Source organism: Solanum pennellii, chromosome 7 (genome assembly GCF_001406875.1).
Source record: "Solanum pennellii chromosome 7, SPENNV200".
Lineage (NCBI taxonomy): Eukaryota > Viridiplantae > Streptophyta > Magnoliopsida > Solanales > Solanaceae > Solanum > Solanum pennellii.
Genome location: NC_028643.1, coordinates 76,188,145 through 76,209,382, shown reverse-complemented (window position 1 = coordinate 76,209,382; position 21,238 = coordinate 76,188,145). Strand labels below are relative to the sequence as shown.

The 21,238-nt window shown below is 32.6% G+C and overlaps 4 protein-coding genes across 5 annotated transcripts; 2 read left to right on the top strand and 2 right to left on the bottom strand.

The window, feature by feature from the left end:
* The first annotated feature begins 46 nt into the window (after window positions 1-46).
* On the top strand, window positions 47-3,548 carry LOC107024192. 2 transcript variants are annotated; one of them, XM_027918136.1, is made up of 5 exons: window positions 47-800; window positions 1,040-1,192; window positions 1,280-1,369; window positions 2,160-2,264; window positions 3,156-3,548. In XM_027918136.1, exons 1-5 carry the CDS (start codon window positions 147-149, stop codon window positions 3,195-3,197), a joined length of 1,044 nt encoding a protein of 347 aa, XP_027773937.1. In that variant the 5' UTR covers window positions 47-146; the 3' UTR covers window positions 3,198-3,548. The 2 variants fall into 2 exon arrangements, with proteins under 2 accessions (XP_027773937.1, XP_015080597.1); XM_015225111.2 differs by having other exon boundaries at window positions 49-800; window positions 1,283-1,369.
* A 1,979-nt stretch (window positions 3,549-5,527) lies between these two features.
* LOC107026363 (multiprotein-bridging factor 1b-like) lies at window positions 5,528-8,410 on the top strand. The gene is made up of 4 exons (XM_015227307.2): window positions 5,528-5,742; window positions 6,862-6,945; window positions 7,664-7,746; window positions 7,884-8,410. The coding sequence occupies exons 1-4, from the start codon at window positions 5,607-5,609 to the stop codon at window positions 8,001-8,003; spliced, it is 423 nt and encodes a 140-aa protein (XP_015082793.1). The 5' UTR covers window positions 5,528-5,606; the 3' UTR covers window positions 8,004-8,410.
* A 137-nt stretch (window positions 8,411-8,547) lies between these two features.
* On the bottom strand, window positions 8,548-13,414 carry LOC107026362 (tubby-like F-box protein 7). Its single transcript, XM_015227306.2, has 4 exons — window positions 12,975-13,414; window positions 12,156-12,243; window positions 11,293-11,422; window positions 8,548-9,349 (listed from the first exon to the last, which is right to left on the bottom strand). Exons 1-4 carry the CDS (start codon window positions 13,338-13,340, stop codon window positions 8,746-8,748), a joined length of 1,188 nt encoding a protein of 395 aa, XP_015082792.1. The 5' UTR covers window positions 13,341-13,414; the 3' UTR covers window positions 8,548-8,745.
* Window positions 13,415-18,477: 5,063 nt separating this feature from the next.
* Window positions 18,478-19,460, bottom strand: LOC107025642 (protein DOG1-like 3). Its single transcript, XM_015226405.2, has 2 exons — window positions 18,969-19,460; window positions 18,478-18,778 (listed from the first exon to the last, which is right to left on the bottom strand). The coding sequence occupies exons 1-2, from the start codon at window positions 19,419-19,421 to the stop codon at window positions 18,551-18,553; spliced, it is 681 nt and encodes a 226-aa protein (XP_015081891.1). The 5' UTR covers window positions 19,422-19,460; the 3' UTR covers window positions 18,478-18,550.
* Between the last annotated feature and the right edge of the window lie 1,778 nt (window positions 19,461-21,238).

The following is a 21,238-nucleotide window of genomic DNA, read 5'->3' as shown; positions in this document are numbered from 1 at the left end:
AATTATGTTATTGTTGAAATCTCCAAATATATTTTGAAATACTTTGAATCAAGTCAAGGTCTTATTATTTCAAGCGCCTAGGAGACCAACATTTCATAAAACCCTTCAATTCTACATCGACCAAGAAGAAATTTTAGGAAGCAAAAATGGCCTGGAAAACCGATACTGACCTCGAAAATTCCGACCCAATTTCAGATTCCGGCGATGTTGAGTGGCCTTGTAAACCCGTCGTTGAATCGTCAGGCTGGCCTACTAGCTGGCAAAACGACAGTAACAAATCAAAGCTACAAACCCCTTTACCTACCGCCGAAGACGAAGCTGCGAACAACAGTCAACTTCCGGCATTGCTCAAAGTTGCTGAATATTTGAACTCCACACTCAGTCTAGACGACGATGACGAGTTTTCTGAGTATATAGGTGAAAATGGGGATTATTTCATCAATGACGATGAGGGTTTTCTGGATGGGGAAGAGGGGTTTCAGGACTATGATTTTTTTGTGAAGTTGTTTAAGCAGGATGATGGGTTAAGAGAGTACTATGAGAAGAATCTTGAGAATGGGGTGTTTTGTTGTCTTGTTTGTTGTGGGGTTCGTGAGAAAGGGTGGAAGAGGTTTAAGGATTGTTCGTCTCTTGTTCAGCATTCCATTAGCATAGCGAAAACCTCTAAGAGACGAGCTCATCGGGCTTACTGTACGGTCGTCTGTGAAATTCTTGGCTGGGATGTTGATAGCCTGCCTTCCATTGTCCTCTCTACTGGCGTTAAGCTCGGTGAATCTTCTGATAAACCAGTTAAGGCTCAGGTAACTGTTTACTGTAAGTTTTGGTTTTAATTTGACAAAGCTCAACAATTTGATTGTAAATCATCCCCAAATTGATAGATAGACTGTTATATACTGAATATGTTAGTTAGTTTGTGTCCTATATGTACAAGCTTCGAGCTATCGAAATGCTTATGTCAAGCAGAGTGAAATAAATATGTCTGTCAAGTCATTACCTTGACATGCAAAGCCAATGTCTTTATCAGTTTGCAATCTTGCAGGGCAATGTCGATGATGGTGTTGATGACAGTTTGAGTGGTCAGTGCAAATACACAAGTTCTGTTAGTGTCAGTGTGACTGAAGTGTCTCTGTCGAAATTGTCTTTGATTGATGAAAGGCAACCAGGAAAAGATTGTTGCTCTGCAGAATTAGAGGTTCGTTTGATGGCTAGTAGTTTCTCTGTACTATATATGTTGAATGAGATTATGCTAAGTTTTAGCTGACCTGTATTTTGTATTTAGCAGGACTCTCTAAGTGAAGCCACTGTTGATAGAAGCTTGGGCGATCTCGGCAAAGGTACTTCTGACACAACGAAAGAGAATTCTGAGGGGGTGAGTTTTTGATATTGCATTTAGTTCCCATGGTAATGTCCTGATATGCTAAGTTGCGCAGACGCGGGTGCGGGTGTCCGATATGGGTGTGGTTCTAGAGGTTGGATCCTTCATGATCTAATTTTTAATATTCGAGGATGTGGATCCGTAAATTGATACGGGTACGGGGATTCGCCTAAAAATAATTGAAATATCTAAAAATAGAGTTATAAAACCTAAATTATGAGATATTTTGTGGAGAACTTGGTGAGAATCCTAGAAGGCAATTAAAGGAAAAGGAGTGACATAGAAATTTCTATATAGAAGGGATTTCATTTTCTTCAATTTCATCTTAGTTTTTATATTGATTATAGAAATCATTAAAACTGTCCAGTCTTTCCCCATCGATTTTGGTTGAAGTACCCAAAATTGGTTGACAAAATTGGACACAGATCCCACACCCACACCCATATCGTGTCCGGCACCAAAAGTGAAAGAGTCCGAGCAACTTAGGTATAGTCAAGTGTCTGGACTTACCGTGTATGTTATTGTATTTTATCTTTTATAATTCACTTGCAAGTGTCAACGGAAGTTGTGAAGATCCCAGCAGTAGGATTACGTAAACACTAAAAAGAATTTGGTGTGTGGGTGTGTGTGTGGGGGGGGGGGATTTGTCATGTCCGGTGAAGTTTTTGGGCTCGTATCTCTTCTTTTCAATTTCTGTGTGTGTATATCTCTCTATTTCTTCTATGTTATGATTATTACATAGCTGGAATTTCACACCATTTGATTGGCTTGTATGTTGTTTTAGGAGAATTCTGTGAGCAAAGCTGGTGTTGATGGACTCTTGGAAGATCTCAGCCTTCTTACTCTTGAAACACAAAAATTGAATGGAAAGGGTGCATCTGATCGTGTGGTAAGGCTTCGTGTCATTTACTTCTTCATAGAATCTGCCGTGTATATCCCCTACCAGGTTGCTATCCAATATTTACTTACCTTCTCCATCTGCCTATGGAATAAGCAACAACCATTTTCTCAATTACCTAAAAAATCTTTATGTTAATAGTACTTTATCTCGTCCAATTTATATGTTTTATGCACTGTTTCTTTACAAAATTTAATGTTTACAGAACTTTTTTTAATCCAATTTATACGTTTTTACTTTGGAACGTCAAAATGTTTGACACTTTCATGGGTTTTAACCCATAACTCTTGTCCCATATGTAGCAATGCCGAGGAGACTTCAATTCACGTAATGTACAATTGCAAAACATCAACTCTCTCAATATCCTTATATACTCATCTACCAATACTTGTAATTGGCTTCAAAACTTTAAATCCATTTCGCCTACCCTACCTCGTACCCTATGGGACTTTTACTTCCCTCTTGTCCTCGGGCATATTTGGATCAACAGAAACCAAAATGTTTTCAACAATTCTGCTAAGGAAATCCCTTTCAATCAGATCACAGCTGGAGTTTTAGAATTGATGTACTCCATAAACTCGATAACCATTTATATTAAATGGTTTGCCCCCAGTCCCCCACTGCCGATGGTTTGAAACTTAATACAATCTGACCAATTTTGTTCAAGGAATAGGTGGAGTCGTTAGAGACAATAATGTTAACTGGATTAGGGGCTTTTCTAGAAAAACTACTGCACTAAACCCCACTCACATAGATCTCAAATTCATGAGACTCCAAACTGCATGCACTCACAAACTCCCAGATAAAAACTGATGCCACAGAGGTAATAGCTCTTATGAATAACCCTCCCCCACTTTATTCTAACATTATCGCTGAATCCAGGTGCCTTATGAAGAAACTGGGGAATCCTCCAAGCTGGCATAGTTTCCGCGAAGGGAACAAGGTGGCACAAATTTTGGCAACTGAAGATTCCAAGAGATCTACTCTCAGCTTAGTGTTTTTGTTGAATGCACAGCCATGTTTTAGTACCAACCCTACAACAAGATAATAGTTAGTAGTACTGCCAACTATGGTGTAACCGCTCGGAACGTAAGCACTTGAGATCTCATGTTCTAGGTTATGCCATAATTTCTAGTTTTTGCTTGTTTATAGTTGCATGTTGTTGAGATTTCGAAGAATATGTTTTTGTATTTAGATGGAAAATCTCTGTTGGATGAATGAGGAAACCACTCTGTTTAAAAAGACTTAATAGTAGTTGATTTGGCATTGACAACATGTAGTTGGAATGTTTATGTGCTAGTGGGAGGTACCCGGTACCCGATGGGATGATGAAGGTGCACACAAGTTGGCCCCGTCACCACTAAATACTACTACTCAAGAAGTCTAATTTCCTTCTCTTTCTCTATGTGAAAATAAATTATAGGTGCTCAAATATTATATAAAATAGGGAAAGGGCCAAAAACTATCTGAAAGGAATAAAAATGTCTTTTGCTTATAGTTTAGCTTAAAAACGCTGTCAATATTTTGACACTTTGGCTCAAAAATGTCCTTGCAGTCAATACTTTGGTTTAAAAATATCCCTATAGTTACAAGGGAAAAGGGTCTGATATACCCTTCAACTTTGTCATATGGAGCTGATATACCCCTCGTTATGAAAGTGGCTCATATATGCCCTTACCGCTATACAAACGGCTCACATATACCCCTGCCATTACAAAATGGCTCACATATACCCTTCATTTAACGGAAGTTAAAAAATTAGCTTTAAATTTAAATTTATTACTTCTAATTTTTTTAAAAAAATTATTTAGGGGTGTATATGATTCTTCTATCAAAGTTCAAGATATATTTTAATTTTTTTCATACATAAATTATTTTTTGACTTCTTTTATTATAATTATTTGAGTTTCTTATTCTTATTTTGTTTTTTTCTTTCATTTCTTAGTTTAAAGAAAAAGAATTTAAACTACTTTTTTTGTGTGTATTGTAATTTAATTTCGTATTCGAAGAAAAAATTTGGTCATCTACAATAAGTTTTACAAGAATATTAGTGAAACATAAAGAAATTTGATTATCAAAATAATAATTATAAATTAGTCATTGAAATAAAAAAAAGTCAAAAAAAATATGTTTGACGAGGATTAAATTTACTCATATGGGATTATATTTTTTAGAAAAAAATAATAAAAATTTAGATTAAAATTATTTTTTTTTCCATTTCCGTTAGAGGAAAAGGGTATATGTGAGCCCTTTTTTTACAAGTAGGGGTATATATGAGCCACTTTTATAACGAGGGGTATATCAGCTCCATATGACAAAGTTGAGGGGTATATCAGACCATTTTCCCTAGTTACAAAATGGGTCAAAAATGCCCTATTACAAGTAAATGTTTTCTTTTAAAAAAAACATCTTCTTTCTAATTAAAATATTATTAAAGAGTACTATTCTTGTTTTAGTTCTTCCAATATCACTTTAACAAATAAAAATGTAGAAAATATTTTTATTCCTTCTTAATCTCATTTTATCAATTAAAACAGAATAATTTCATGTAGCCTTTCGACATATAATATATTTTTTTTATATAAATTATATTATATCCATCATTAATTTATATTTATATAACGATAAAAAATAATTATAATATAATAAGAAATATTTTTTTTTATTTTTTTCTAAATTGAAGTAGGATTAACATTTGCTAATTTTTAAAAAATATATAGTATTAGAAAAAGAATGTATTAAAAAATATATTTATTTGAAAAATGAGCATTTTTGATCCATTGAATAACAATAACAATATTTTTGGACCAATATTTTGTTCCTTTCGTATAGTTTAAGAGCATATTTTAGTCAAAGTATTGATGATAAATGCATTTTTAAATCAAACTATAAACGAAAGACATTTTTATTCCTTTCACATAGTTAAAGACTTTTAAGTTTTAACCCTTTTCCGTATAAAATATTCTATTTTCGGATAAGATCATAAACCTCAAAGATCCAAATTCATCCGCATTATTTATATCAAATCAAATGCATACATAACAATATATTTATATTTATTAAGGTAAGAAATTAAATTAATATTGAGGAACAATAATGAAGAAAAAAAATATGCTAAAATGACAAATAAAAATTTTAAAAATACTTTTTGATTCAATAAACAAGAAAAAATAAATTATTTAATCGTAACTATAGTAAGTTTGCATTGATTTGAGCAAGTTATTAGTATCTGTCTATATAAAGGGTTGCACAGAAATGGAATATAATTTCGAAGCGTAATAACAAAGCGAAGAGAAGCAAGAGAGAGATTTTTCGAGCAAAGAAAAGAAAAATATGAGTGGAGGATTATCACAAGACTGGGAGCCGGTGGTGATCCGGAAGAAGGCACCGACCGCCGCCGCACGCAAGGATGAGAAAGCTGTCAACGCTGCCCGTCGCTCCGGTGCTGAGATCGAAACTATCAGAAAATGTTCGTATTATAGTCGCTGCTTCGTTTTTTTCATCTCTGCAACGCTCATATATATATATATATATATATATATATATATGATGATGTTCTAACTATAAACGTTAGCTTAATCATTTCTTCGATTGCTCGTATAATCTGTTAATTTTATTTCGATAGAGATTTTCAGCTCGATTATTGTTGCTGGCTCTTGTATTGCTTAATTTTCTTATTTCTATATGCAGGTCCGATTATGCTAAGTCTTCAGCTAGGGTTTTCATTTTTTATTTATTTTTGGTTAGGATAGTTGCTTGTTTCTATGTGTTTATGTTTGATTGATTGATGTACGTGCCTATTTTAAGCTATTTCAGTTATGTATGTTGTTTAGTTGACATGTTTTTTGGTATATGGATAGCTTAAGAACTGGTGTATTATCTCTGCTGTGGTGTAGGGTTGCTTATGAAGACCAAACTTGTTGATTTTCATGAGAATCAGAGCTTCCGGTTGCTGGCAATAACTGTTTTCTGCTTATTTTGTGTAGATTGAAGTCTTATATCATCCTTCCCGTGCCGGTCTAATTTCCATATTCTTGCGTACATTTGTAACTAGGAAAGTTGAGTAGAAGTATAATCCTTAAACGTGTCTTCCTATCCTTTCATACTAGAATTTTAAATAATTGTTGTATTGCATCATGCTTCCTTCTTTCATTTGAAACTTGAAGTTTCTTTCAATCTTCATTGAATCTGGAGATCTATAGTTGAATCTGGTAACGAGAAACCGTAAGGTGTGAATGAAAATGAATTCCCTATTTGTAGAGATGATATGTTTGATGGCACATATCTAACATTTCTTGATTTAGATATACGTTTTTCCAGTGCGTTGCAGTTACTTTAGGATATATTCTTTGTTGTTAGCATGTAAACTTTTACAAATATGAGGGTCCTTGCATGGCAATATGATGAGTTCTATTGAATACTCTCTTTTGAGCTCTCCCCACCCCACACAGACACACAAATCTTTCCATCCAGAGTCCCTTCCTTTTTTTTCCCAATTTCTATGTTGCCCGGTTTTCCTATTTGTAAACTTGTGCGTAATTTTTTTTGAGGGATAGTCGGTGCTTACAATATCTATCTTCTATTGCAGCAACTGCTGGCACAAACAGGGCTGCCTCTAGTAGTACGACCTTGAACACCAGGAAACTTGATGAAGATACTGAGAATCTGGCTCGTAAGTTAAAGCAACACCTTTTACAACTTAATTAGAAATGTGTGTACGAGCATACATACTTATGTTGTGTTCTTTTGGTTGAAGTCATGCTTGCTTATAATTGTTCTTTGGTGTTAACTTTGATCTCCTCTACATTATTTTGATGGTATTATGTTAACTACTTCTGATGTTTCAAACACATACTTCCATCAGCGAATGTGTTCACATTTTGCAAAATTTTGAAATTTCTTTGAACTTCATTATAGTGAGAAGAAGATGCCTTCTTAAGGTCTGTGAATCTAAATGTTTTGGGAACACATCTACCCTGTCAAATGAAAATTATCCTAAATATTCTCTCTGCATCTCTACTGCTTTATTCATAAACACATTACGCAGTCTGCTATATTCGTTCCCGCTAGAGATTGTTATATTCAACATCCACAATTCTTATGCATTTGATGTCACGTTGCTGGAGATAGTGGTTAATAACTTTATTTCATTTATGATCTCTCTCTTCTCTTTTATATGTTCTCGTTCTTTCGCTCTGATAGATCTCCTGCTACTTAATGATCTAATTTTGTTGTTTGAGCTGTGTTTGACTTCTGTATCTGTTTCTACTCGTTCATGCATGCATTTCATCCTCAGCAAACAATATAGTAATATTTTGTACCATAACAAACTCATTCTTTCCTATGACAATTTCTGCTTGAAATTTTTCATTTTTTTTCCTTCTTGTCAGATCAAAAAGTACCAACTGAGCTGAAGAAAGCCATCATGCAAGCTCGACAAGATAAGAAGCTGACTCAGTCTCAACTTGCTCAGGTATATCATTTTTCCGTCTCCCTGCTCCCCAACTGTCCCCCAAAGACTTGAAAGGAAGTTAAAAACAGATTGAGAGTACCAGGTGACTGATTCCATAATCTGTGAAAATGGTTCTGATATTCCTTGTTGTTTTGCAGCTGATAAATGAGAAGCCTCAAATCATCCAGGAGTACGAGTCAGGAAAGGCAATTCCAAATCAACAAATCATCTCTAAACTGGAGAGAGCTCTTGGTGCCAAACTTAGAGGAAAGAAATGAAGAGCCTCTTGGCTTCTCAAATCTCTATTCCAGTTCTAACTGTAGTTATGTACATGGACAACTTTTTCTGTTAGCCCTCTTTCTATAGCCACTATGGTGCTTGTGCCTTTATATGGATCGATGGTTCTGGATTTCTTGGCTAAATGGGTGTTACTTCTGTGGAAAAATAAGACGTTTATGCTTGTGCAAGGGATGTTATCTTGTGCTTCCCGTTTTCTTTAGAAAAAAAGTTCTGAGTTCCGTCAGTCATTCTTCAGATCAGCACTTGAGATATAATGGAAGACATAATTGGCATATGGGAATATGTCAAGTATATCCCTTTGCAGTGTGGAATATAATTTGATGCTACAATTCTATACTAATGGACATGTTACCTCTTCTATATAAAAATAATAATAATTGCCCTATGTGGATGATTTTGTATGTGCATTGTTACTGCATGTCATGCATTTTTAGCACTTATTATTATGAAGAGTGAGTTTCTACAGATGTAGAGAAACTATTTAATATGAGTAGGAATATGTTTCGAGGAAATAACCCCGAGTAGTACAGAAAACTCCGCTATTTGTTACATTGATGTTGAAATTCTCATAAAGGTTAAATTACACTTGGTCCCAACATCTACTACATTTACTAAATAGCACGAGTAGAGGATACTAGATTAAACAAGTGTCACTGTGCACCCGAAGAAAACGAAAAAACGAAAAGCAAACTAGGAAGTATATTACAAGTTCTAAAGAATCTATTCACAGGCCAATTTTGTACCAAAACTGGTCAGGCAAATTGCAAACGCTTGGAAAGCAGACAAAGGCTTCCTGTAGTCCATTGTAAAGACATCATCTCCTACTTTTCCAAACTGGAGGATAACTGTATCCTCGTCACCTTTTCCATCAGGTTGGCTTTGGTCCATCGTTGCCACTAGCTGAAAGTTTTTCACAGATGCAACGGTGACCCTTCCATGGAAATTTAAACACCAACACTGCAAATGCTCATGCCATCGTGGAGCTTTGTTTTTCAGAACTGTAGAGTTGGCTTCTGCGGAACCAGCCTGCTTCTTCTTCGGAGCATCCTGAGATTTGTCCGAGGCAGCTGCATCCTGAGATTTGTCCGAGGCAGCTTCTCCAGGACAGGGGCAATTGAGCGAACAAATCATCCTCCTTGGTCCTCTTGACTTCAGCAGGTTTAACTTGTAGGAAACACTTCCCACTTCAAAATTACCAGCTGGTAATTGGGGACTAATTTGCTTACTTGCAAAACGTCGACAAGACCGGCTGCTTGACGGCCTTGCCCCATTGCGTGGGGCTTGACTATCATATATGGTAAAATTGGTTCCAAGAAAGTCCGATCTGTCAAGTTGGATTAAGTGGGAAGGTTAGAACATGAAAGAAAAAACAAAAATGAAATCAGAACACATCTTTTCTTCTCCCCTTACTCGGTAAGTTGTATCTATCGTAATTGCATGGAAACACAGGTATTAGGGTAGGATTGTATTATTGTTTCTAGTAATGTATTTAGATGTTTATTTCTCCAGCTAACGACATTGAACACGAGACTCAAACGGAGAATCTGGTCAGGCAAGGAGAGTAAAAGAAACAACAAACAAGTCTAAGTAAAGCATTCAAATTCTAACTTCCTCTCAAGGACAGAAACCTTAACAACAAAGATACAACATTAATGGGGCTATCTTTAAGAACCTTCTACGGGCCACTAAATGAAAAGAGTACTATCACACTTTTGTTAAGGGGGGTAATACAGCTATGCACTTCCAGCTGCCAGCATCATCATTTTTTTATACCGGAGGTTGAACAGATTCCATAATGACGATCCATAAAAGGAAAGTGTACATTTCCTTCCTTAGTATAGTTCCAAATAAGATGTGTAGATTTCCTTCCTTATTGATGTCTCATATTTCAATTTATGTAATTGTTTGATGAAAAACTAACTAGCAGATAACATTGAAGTTTACCTTATCTGCATGATCAGAAGCGTACAATTGCACATTAATTCATTGTATCAAGATTAGTGTTGCATGGCGGCAAAGATGGGTAAACGTCTAGATACCAAACAATTTATGTTCCAAGACTTAGATATCTTGACGTAACATTTGGAAAGAAAGAGAGGAAGAAATAGCACCAAAGTTATCTTTTTAAAGTAAGAAAACTGACAGAATTTTGTCAGCGGTATTATCAGCAGTTGCCAGCCTAAAAACAGTTCAGTTAGCTGGGGAAAAAAAGTAACAAGATCTGTGAAATTAGGTGGACTATCTATCACATAGATTATAGCTTAAGAATATAGCCAGAATTTTTATCCCTAAGAGTTGAATTTCATCATGCCAGGATTCTTCTTTCTAGCAAGATATTAATAGAGACATTGCATGAGGGACATCAAAAAGGTATGCAAATAAAAAAATCTAAAGGTATAATCAGCAAGACTATTTGGAATGCCTCACAAGTCACAAACATTCTCGTCCCACCTCAAAACCACAATTAAGTCTTGATGCACCCTCTTCTCTTAGCATTCTAGATCACTAAGCAGCCTGCTCAACCCATTCTGCTTTGTAGCAACATGTCAAACCAGTTGACCTCTTAGACAAGAAAATGCCTCACAATTTGGCTTCTAATGTGTGAAACTGAATATCTCCCAACAAAGGACGTTTTGTATCTGATACAGCTAGAAGGAAGACACATTTGACACTATACTAGTAACTCTTATTGCACATCTAGATTTTAATTTTTTTTATCTGATATCATATGTATTGGTAAGGTTTGGTATTCCTGTATTCTTCTCATTCTTTTGTGAATCACGAACTGGAAGTTAGAACCTTTTGAACTTCTACAGGATCAACCAAACATGCAGCAAGAAGAAGCAACATAAGGTTGAAATACCTTGTGTTCAGAATAAGTATGTGCATGTTACTTTATACCACAACAAATATGTATAATATATCCACGGAATCTTTTCTTCGAACTTAGGTTATGTCAATCTCAAAGAAGAAATATAATGAGTATAATGCACTTGCACTCTATCAGTTCTAGCCATGTCATTCTATATTTTTCTATAAACATCATTTTTCCTAAAGTCAACATCGGCATCTAGTCGTCAAGCTACATATATGAAACTAGATGTGTTAGTGAGAAGTGAGAACTTTGATTTTCTGGTTCTTAGGACTTTTTAGGATACAGCCTAGCTTTAGCCCTCAGGCTCTTTTTGCCTGACAACTTTGAACACATATAACAACAAAGAAATGGCCTTCATCAGTCTTAATTTTAAGGGGTCAACTAATTTATACCTTAACTTCCCAACATACGCCTTACTTCTCTGTGACAAATCATCTGCGTCGAGAGATATTATATATTCAATGTGAGCACCATTTCTGTACCTCCGGGCTGCTAAGAGGAACTTCCCCTGGTCCATTAATGCTGCCAAATATGAATACCAAGAAATCGTTAAAAAATAATAGAGAAATTTCTAACAACTAGGAGCAACATATAATGACTGATGAGTCTACACATCTTTGAAACAGTATCTGTATTAGCAATTGGAGTATCAGACTCAAACCATCCATCAAGCTAATAGCTTTCGTGATATAGGAATGAAAAATAGAATACAACAGTCTTTTATTACGAGGAGCCCAGATAAAATGTGAAATTAAAATAAAGAATCACGAATGATTTTTCACGTCATGCTTATAAAAAAAGATAATAAAACTGTGCATGTCTTTAGACTTTGTAGATTGTTAAGCAAGTACAGACAAACTTTCAAGTGTTTTAGACTATTCTATCTTAAAGAAATTAAGATATTAAAACTGATTATAGAAGATTTCAAATCTTGACGAAAGAAAGATGGAAGCACGATAAAGATAGGTGCGAACATGTAGACAATAGACGATTGAGACTTCCATTGATAAGTCAATGAGTGTTTAGTTGAATAGTCAATGCTGATATAAAGTCTAAACAAAACATACAGACCAAGTCATTGACCCAGAAAGATTCAAAGGCAATTTAAAGCATATGCCATTCAATTGCTAAGCAACCACCTAAAGTACAGTCCCAACCAGCATTTTCATGAAGTCAAACATCAATTACTGCAGGTAGTAGCTAATTTCCCAAGGCTAAATTCCTGAAAATAATATTTGTCAAAGTAACAACTCACAGGGTGAAAGTGCAAGATATAGGTAAAAGGTCGCGTTCTTCTTGTCACGCTTGATGAAACATTGAAGAGGAGGGTCCCGAGGCCCTGGCTGCAGAAGAAAATTGGAGAAAGAAGGCATCATTAACAGCTGCATTAAACATTATAGATAAAAATACAAAAATGAAGTAAACTGAACTCCTAATTACCTACATTATACAGATAATCAAGCTACAGTATTTCTTTCAGCTGAATTATCACTAATATCAACCCAGTATTCGAAAAGATCAATAAAAATATTTCCTTTTTTTTCTTCCATCGGCTTGCTTATCTACTTGAACTACCAAAGGTGCTGCACCTTTACCACATACATGGAACTCATTGTTGTTAGAGCTGATCAAATTCAAAATGGAAGAAGTTAATCTACCCTAACGCGTATACAATCGTGACAATCCGCAAGCTCAGAAAGGAAATCCCATTGTACTCCCAGCTCAAAAACAACAAGTTCACTAAACTACAATCGATCAACTATGCCTTGATCCAAAAATAGTCTGAACAGTTATACAAATCCTCTATTTCTATTCCTCTCTATAATCAGCCCTATTTCACATTTTCACTCCCACACAAAATTACCAACTCCAGAACTTCCCTTCTTTTCCTTTCTTCAGTGTTTCACTTATCACAGCACCACAACAATTAAGCTTATGCAACAATGAGAACAACACAACTACACACAAATTTTACGGAATCAAACCTCAAACGACCTAAATTACAATCACAGAGAAAAACAATTAACAAAAATTGAGGTCATAAAAAAAATTGAGGTCATAAAGTAATTTGCACCTGTTTAAGGCAAGACGGAAAAGTAATTTTCCCAGCCTGAAGAGACGACTCAACTACATCCTCAGTAACTTGCCTCCATCTCTTACACACACATCCACAAGCGACGACGTTTTGACGTAGAGGCCAACTGTCCTCCGTAGCTTCCACTCGCTGTATAATCTCTCTCAACAGCTCCGGCAACATATTCGACCACGACGACGTTGCATCGCCGGAATCCGATTCACCGGCGGCGCCGTTTTGTTCATCTCCAACAGCAAAATCATCTCTAGTAGAAGGTTCTGGAAGTTTGAATTCTTTGAATGATTTGGAAAATGTAAAAGATCGACTGATGATTCTCCGAGAGAGAAATGAACGACGAAGTGACATGTTGATGAATTTTTTTTTTTTTTTTTTTGTGAAACTGTAAATTATAGTGTGAAGGAGAGAGAATAAAGGAGAGCAGAAAATTTTGGTTTGTGAAAAGGAAAAGATAGAGTAAACTGTTTGTCACTTTTAAGCTTATATCACTGGATGACGTGTCATGTGTTAGCTAGATTTGGATTTAAATATTTATTTTTTACAAAAAAAAGAATTATTTTGAAAGAAAAGTTTTTGGAGTGCATGTTGTAAAATTAAATTTCGATAATAGTATAAGCTTGCTCATGTTGTTGATCTCAAATTGTACAAAGGAAAAGGTGATAGTAAACTGAAAATCAATGTAAAACTCGTTAATGAAGAATTGGAGAATTTTTTTTATAAATATAATATAATATCTATGATAACAACATATTCAAAATATTTAAGTGAATATAGTGTGGATATATGTAATATCTATTAGTTAGAAATATTTGTTGAACTTCTAATCTAGCTAGATTTCTCATTAACAATGATATCTTATATAACTATAAATATATTTCATTATAAAATTCATATTTCGTGAGAAATAACTTTCATGTTATATTATAATGTGTCTTTCATCATAACATTTTGCTAGTCCCCATATAATTATACAAAACAATTACACTATGAAAATACTTAATTGTATTAATTATATATATATATATATATATATGCACACACATATATTGAAGTTCAACGAATTAATAAAGATTCATACATCTGACAGTAATTTATTTTGATTTGAAAAGTATATGTTATATTATTGTGATTGAAGGTATTTTTACTTTTAATGAATGCATTTATAATAGCGAATTTTGAATTAGTCTGTGAATGAATTTATATATTAATTGATTAAGTTTTAAAAAGGTTTTTAAAATATTTTGAATAAATTTTTAAAATAATACAAAAATCTATCTTGTGAAAAAGTAAATATGTTAGGTAGATTTGTCTTGTTAATGTAACTTACATGTGAGATTAGTAGGTTATGATTAGTTTATTTATTGCTTTAAATGAAAGAGAAAGACTTCTTCTTGTTTGACTATTTTTTTTTCTTGTTTAAGTATAAATGATATGGTCAAAATTAGACGGCTCAAATCTCTTTGTGAGCACATTTTTTTAAAAATTGAATATATATATATATATAAAAGTACACGAAAATTTATTTATATTTTAAAATGATTAAAAAATTGTAAATGAAATCGTTAATTAATAAATTAAGATATTTAAAAGATTTATAAAATTACAAGTGTTTCAATCTCAAAAAGTAGGCATATTTATATGAATTAAGATTAAAGGAGTAGTAAATTCTCAATTTCAAATCTATATAAATTCCAAAAAAGATAGATCTTCTTTTCCAAGATTTTATTTTATTCAACTCTTTTTGTAAATACATAATAAACCAAATGGGAAAATATTAATCAACTCTATTTTTTAATCTTTTATTTATTCAACTTTTTTTCCTTGGTCATCTACTGTTCCATATGATTCCACGTGGCCATTTGATTCTTCATATAATAATGAAAATAATAAAGGAGGGAATAAGCAAAATTTGATTTCTTTTATTCCTAAAATATAGTAAGACACAAAAGTTGATATCTCCGTTCTTTTTTTTTTCTAAAGTACATGGACCTAAGTAAATTGTGATTTATACAAATATTATTTTTTTAGTTTTGACCTTGTTTAAATATCTATATCAACTCCAAATTTGATACTATCAGATGTTATAATGTCACTTCCAACAATTTTCAATGGACGGAATCAACCTAACCAATCAAAAAATAATTTACCATATCATCTTCTTCACAATCAAATTCAACAAGACCTCAATATAATAATGTTATTTCAATTTAAATTTTCTTAACCAAACATTATAATTTCAATTTCAAGAGTTCCTGCATATCTTTTCTTTCTCTTGTTTCTATATTTGTTGATCTTTCTAGTTACAATTTTAGAGTTGAGCACTTACCTTTAAAAGATATTAAGATATGCACTTTCTAGAACCAAACTATACACACAACAATGATGGTACAAGAATGGAAACATGGATGGTTTTGGAACACATGTTTTTTTTGGGGGTGTTTTTCCTATTTATTTATTTTTTGCATTCACCAAGTATGATCAACAACAAATTCCCCTTAAAATAGGAAAATTCATTTATGATTCTAGGTATGGAAAAAAAAAAAGGAGATAAAAATAACATACTCATCTAATAAATGCCTTTGTTCTTTTGGTGAAAATATCTTTCTAACGGAATGATATTAATTTTTTTTTCATTCAAATAGATCGAGTTTTAATTTTTGCTCTCATTAATCATAGAACTTAAGCATAGCTTCTTTAAGAGCGCAGGGGCATAATTTATGAAATTTACATCCCATTAAAAATGTTTAGCTAAAAGGATATAAATTAAAGATCTGACTCATCCTCATTTTTCACCGACATAAAATAAGGGAAAGAGTGCCAATCATCTATTGGTTTTTGTCAAAATTTTCTCAAATGTCAAATTCTTGAAGATATTAAACACGTTGGGGAGTCACTCATTTTATGTTTGAGCTTCGTTAATAACAAATATAAATACATGATGATATACTAAGTACAACTAATATATAAATGGACCAAAAGTATAACATAGAAATAAATTAAATAATTTCATATAATACATAGACAAATTTGAACATCTTCCTTTCTCTGTAATTTAAGGGATTATTTAGTACGCGACTAGCGAGATAAGACGGAATATCCCAAAATTTATCACGAAATATATCATTTACGTTTTAAAATTGTTATTTGTAGTTTTGATGATGTAACAAACTCAGGGATTTTGTGAAAGTATCCGCTTCTCAATATGAATCGTTCGTTGACTGCCAGCTGGAGAAGGTACAGAAAGTTGGTGCACAGTTTCCAACAGCGTCAGAAACGTCAGACCTTTCCAACCAATGACAGGGGTTTAAGGAAAGTGACTTGTCTATACAATGTCATCTTTCCACACATTGCTCTTTAGTTTTTGCAACTTGAAAAAGCACATTTAAGAACTCTTGTAAAGGCTGAAGATCAAGGAGAAGAATCATTCAAGAACAACCTAAACTCAGGCGTACATTGTTTAGTTTTTTGAGAATATATTCTTTCGATCTTACATTGAACTGATCCTAAATCTATAAAGGAATCAGTGTGGTCTGATCTGAAATTCTAAGTTAGTTAGTTGAACTAATTTAGTGGGTAACGTTTGTGTTGCTTAGAAAATTCTAAGTTATCTACAGTGATAGCTTAGTGGGTAGAGTAACATCTATTTAGACTCTCAAGCAATAGAGTTATTGCTTGTTGGTGAGATTAAAAACTTTTTCTCACATTTGTGTAACCGATTTACTTTTGCTTGTGAAGATTAGTGAAACGGTTGTTAAAATCCTGTGAGACAGGTCGTGGTTTTACTCTCTTGAGCAAGGAAGTTTCCACATAAAACTCCTCTGTTGTTAAACTGCATTTACTTTCTGTTATATCCTTTGTTTGTGTGTCAAAGAACCTGGTCCATTGACTGATAGTGGACGCACAGATTTTAACAAAAATATATCACATTATCCCACATACCATACAATTATCCGGAGTTCTTATTCTCCTCGGACCATACTGGGCTCATGGGCCGAAAGTTCATAGTGACGTTGTGTGGGTTAGTCACTATTTGATCCACCTTTTAATATTCAGCCAGTCTTGGAATTTTATTTAAAAAAATAGCCATCTTTCATTTATGAGGATCTTGCTCTTTAATTTTTATTTGATTGCAACATATTCATCTTGAATTTTAGCTAATACAAATTGGAATTCCTTAGAAACAACCTTTTCCTATTTGTAAATATATAGCAAAATATAATATGCTTAGTTCATANATATATATATATATATATATATATATATATATATATATAAGTTATGAGTGATATATATAAGTGAATGAGTGAATCAATAGCATAAATAATATATAATATTTATTTGATCCTATATTGACTTGATATTTTTAAAAATATTTATTAAAGATTTATTTTATAAAATCAGTCTTATTAGTTATGATTTAAAAAAATCTAAATTTAACAATTACGGTAGTACTAAGTAGTTATTTACAAATAATAGGGTAATATCAAAAGAAATAATAATTTATTTCTCCTCATTTGCAAAATTAACAACAATTAAAAAAGTGATAGCGGATAAAACTAAGAGATCACAAATTGACAATGCAAATATAAGAAACCAAGTAAATGACCAAAAAGATAAAGATATAAAATAGTAAATTAAAATAATTACACTTCACATAATTAGTTCTTATATAATGAATCTCAACTCAATCGATACTTGCACAAATAATCTCAACTAGTAATATATACTAACTCTAACTCACCGCAAAAACGACCCCAATTATTTATTACTCTCACTCAATTTATTTATATGAGGCATCATTTGAAATATGAAAATTTAGCTAACTAAGTTTTAGATGAATTTTAATATTTTTTTTTATGAAACAAAGATTTCACCTTTGAAGCTAACATAAAAAGTAGCTTAATTCATAGTAATAATTAAGGACTTAAAACATTTTAAATTTGTTTTTCTTAAATAATACTCTTTTCATTTATTCTTACTTATTATTCAATATTAACATGACATCAATTACTAAATAAAATGAAGATTATACACAACATTTTTTAATATAATAAATCTAACGCTTTAAAAATACATTACAATGTGACTATCAGTGATAATAAAGATAAAATTTTAACTAATATGAAATAGGAAGAGTAATGTCGATACATGTTTTATCGTTAATATGTATATTTATTACCGCTAAAAACAGAGACATGTCACATGTGTAACATTCTTAAAAAGATTTTTTTCCATTACATTCTGGATTAGTTGATACAGGCTCAACAAAAGTTTACAGAATTACCCCTTACCGGTGTTCAACAGCGCGCCACATCTTCACGCGCTGTTTGAATAACACGTGTTTCTATGCATGGGATCAACTGCATGTTAGCTTAACACCTGTTACAGCCACTCATCCACTTGGAAAAAAAAAGATCCAAAAAAAACAACAAATAATAATAATAATAATAATAGTTTTAAAAAAATCCAAAAATTTCTTCTCTAATTTGAGATTTTTTTTTTTGAAAAAAAAAACTAACATGCAAACCAGTGTGCATGATGAAGAAGCCAGAAAATGTTCATGGATTTTCTCTTTGACGATCATGATTAATTCCCCATTTTCGAATACCGAATTGTAAATGCGCCGATGCTATAAGAAATTCAACTGCTTGCTGTGGTGTTAATAGTTGTACTAAATTCTCTATCGTCTTCATCCTCAGTTTGTCCGCCTTCTCCAAAATCTCAACTAGCTTCTCCATCTTCTCTTCTATGTCTCCCATCAAACCAATTATCTCACTTGCACCATCCTGCATTTACAATATTCAACAAATTACTCGCAATTTTGGACTGAAATCGACTTAATTTGAACAAAATTGATGATTTGGGGATTCAGACAAAATTTCTCAATTATTTTGAAATCGAATACTTGGAATTGTGATTTGATTATTGTAAACGACAGAGTGAAGAAAAAAAGGAAGATAGATTAGGATTTCGTGCCTGCCAGTCGTTGAGTTCGTCAGTGATAGAATTTTCTTCGTGAACAGTTTCACATTGAAATTCGCTAACGCGAGCGAGTTGATCCGGCGATAGATCACCGAGATCTCCGTATCGGAGGCCACGAAGAATGTCGATGATATGAGATTCAAACAAAATGCTGGATTCAGTGTAGATAAGGTGAAAAGCGGTGGTCGGTCGCCATCCGGCGATCCAATGGAGAGAACGTTCCAGAGATGTAGACCATGGGGCGGAGAAAACAGAGAGGATATCATTTTTTGCAGCTAAGGATTTAACTCGATAGTACTCGTAGATATGAGAGACAACTTTTTGAACGAGGAGCTGGTGCAGTTCACGGTGATGGTCACTGGTGGCGGGACGGGGAACTTGGTTCAGTTGACGTACAATTTCTTTCAGTTGATTATACCATGTTTCGTAGAAACGCTGGAAGCTCATTTTTCTCTCTGTGTTCTTTAGTTTTTGGAATTGTTTGAGTGCAGTGATTTTTCATTTATGGTGATCTAATTTGTAGGTATATATATATATATTCATGTGCTCCCGGGTTTGAATGGGCTTAAAAGTTACTCACTCGTTTGGTATTATTTAGGAAAAATCGTATATAATAGCAAATTAATAATCTAAAATAAATGAAATAGCTAGGGTTTGATTTAATTGTGCTCCATAGCAAACGTTAGCTAAAATTTGCCAGCGTCTCTCTCCCAGAAATCTCGCTCGCCACTCTCTATTCTCGCTCGTCTCTCTCGCTTTATACACAGAAGTGTATAATTCTGTTTCTGTTTTGTATAAAGCGAGAGAAAATTGTATATACATATGCAAAAATATATATCTTCGTGTTATACACTTAATTATACAATTTACAAACATTTTATTTCAAAATATTGCAGAGAAAAAGGTCAACGAATTATACAATTGCGAATTATACAATTTAGGTCAGCGAATTATACACTTGTATATGTATAGCGAATTATACAGTTTTATGCTTGCTATGGAGCGCAATTATGCAAAGTTTGCTATAGCATACAAATATGAATTTTTTGTTTGCTATATGTGAAGTTGCCCTATTATTTATCGTAATTTTTATTTTTTATAGTTAAATTATAAAAATTTGATTTTTATTTTTAGAGTCAAACAATAAAAATTTTAACTAATATTTTAAGATGTATTTTTTTATCATATTAATAGGTAAAAAATTACAATTTATACTACTTTTCATATAATTTTAGAATATCTAATTCTTTTAAGTATTAAATTAATGCGATTTAATTTACCTTTGAAAATTAGTCAAATTAACTTTTAATAAACGCAACATAATAAACAATCTTAGACAAAAAAAGTATCAAAGTGTTTGATGAAAATAAAAAAAAATTAAAAATAACTTAAATTAAATGGTTTAAACCATATTTTCTTTTATGGTCTTTACTCAATTTATAACTGTTGTACCAAATTAAATTATTTGACCGTATATAAGCATTACATAATTCCTATAGGTTATTTGGCAATGATATCGTGATATGAACTTAGGAAGTAGAAATAACATCCATTAGTCTTTTTTTTATTGCCTTCTTTTAAAAAGAATAGTCGTTGTCATAAAATTTTAAATTTATCACGGAGTTTAAATTTAAAACTCAATAAAAAAAATTATTATTCAATTGTAAAGGCTAAGTATAGACACATTCTTTTTTTACTTCATAAACAAAATCTTTTAAATATGGATAATACATAATTAGACACCATTCATTATCATAAATATTATTATTACCTATATTTTTAAAAATATTAAGTTTATTATTACCAATTAAGAGTTTTCTATGTATTTTCACTTACATACATATACATTTGTGAATTACCAAATAAATGGGAGAGTAGCGAACGAGATTTGTTATGTATCTCAGATACATGCGAATTCATTTGGATACAATATATTCAGAACAAATTACATCTAAATTTAATCCAGATATCCGAAGTACATATATCTGGAGCCTGGAGACAGTAAAATCAAGTAAGATACGTAATACGAACTACAAACTAACTAGAATATATTTAAATACTTAATTAGTTTTCAAACTGGTGATATTTATATTAGTTTTTTAAAAATATTTATCAAATTATAATAATATTTCGTGGAGAAATATCAGGAAATAAATTACTACTTAATTGATTAGTAAAGATCTATGATACTAAAATAGAGCGTCTCATTTACTCCAAAAGGTCCATTTTCAAAACAGCAAAAAGAAAAAAAAAAAGCAGCTGCC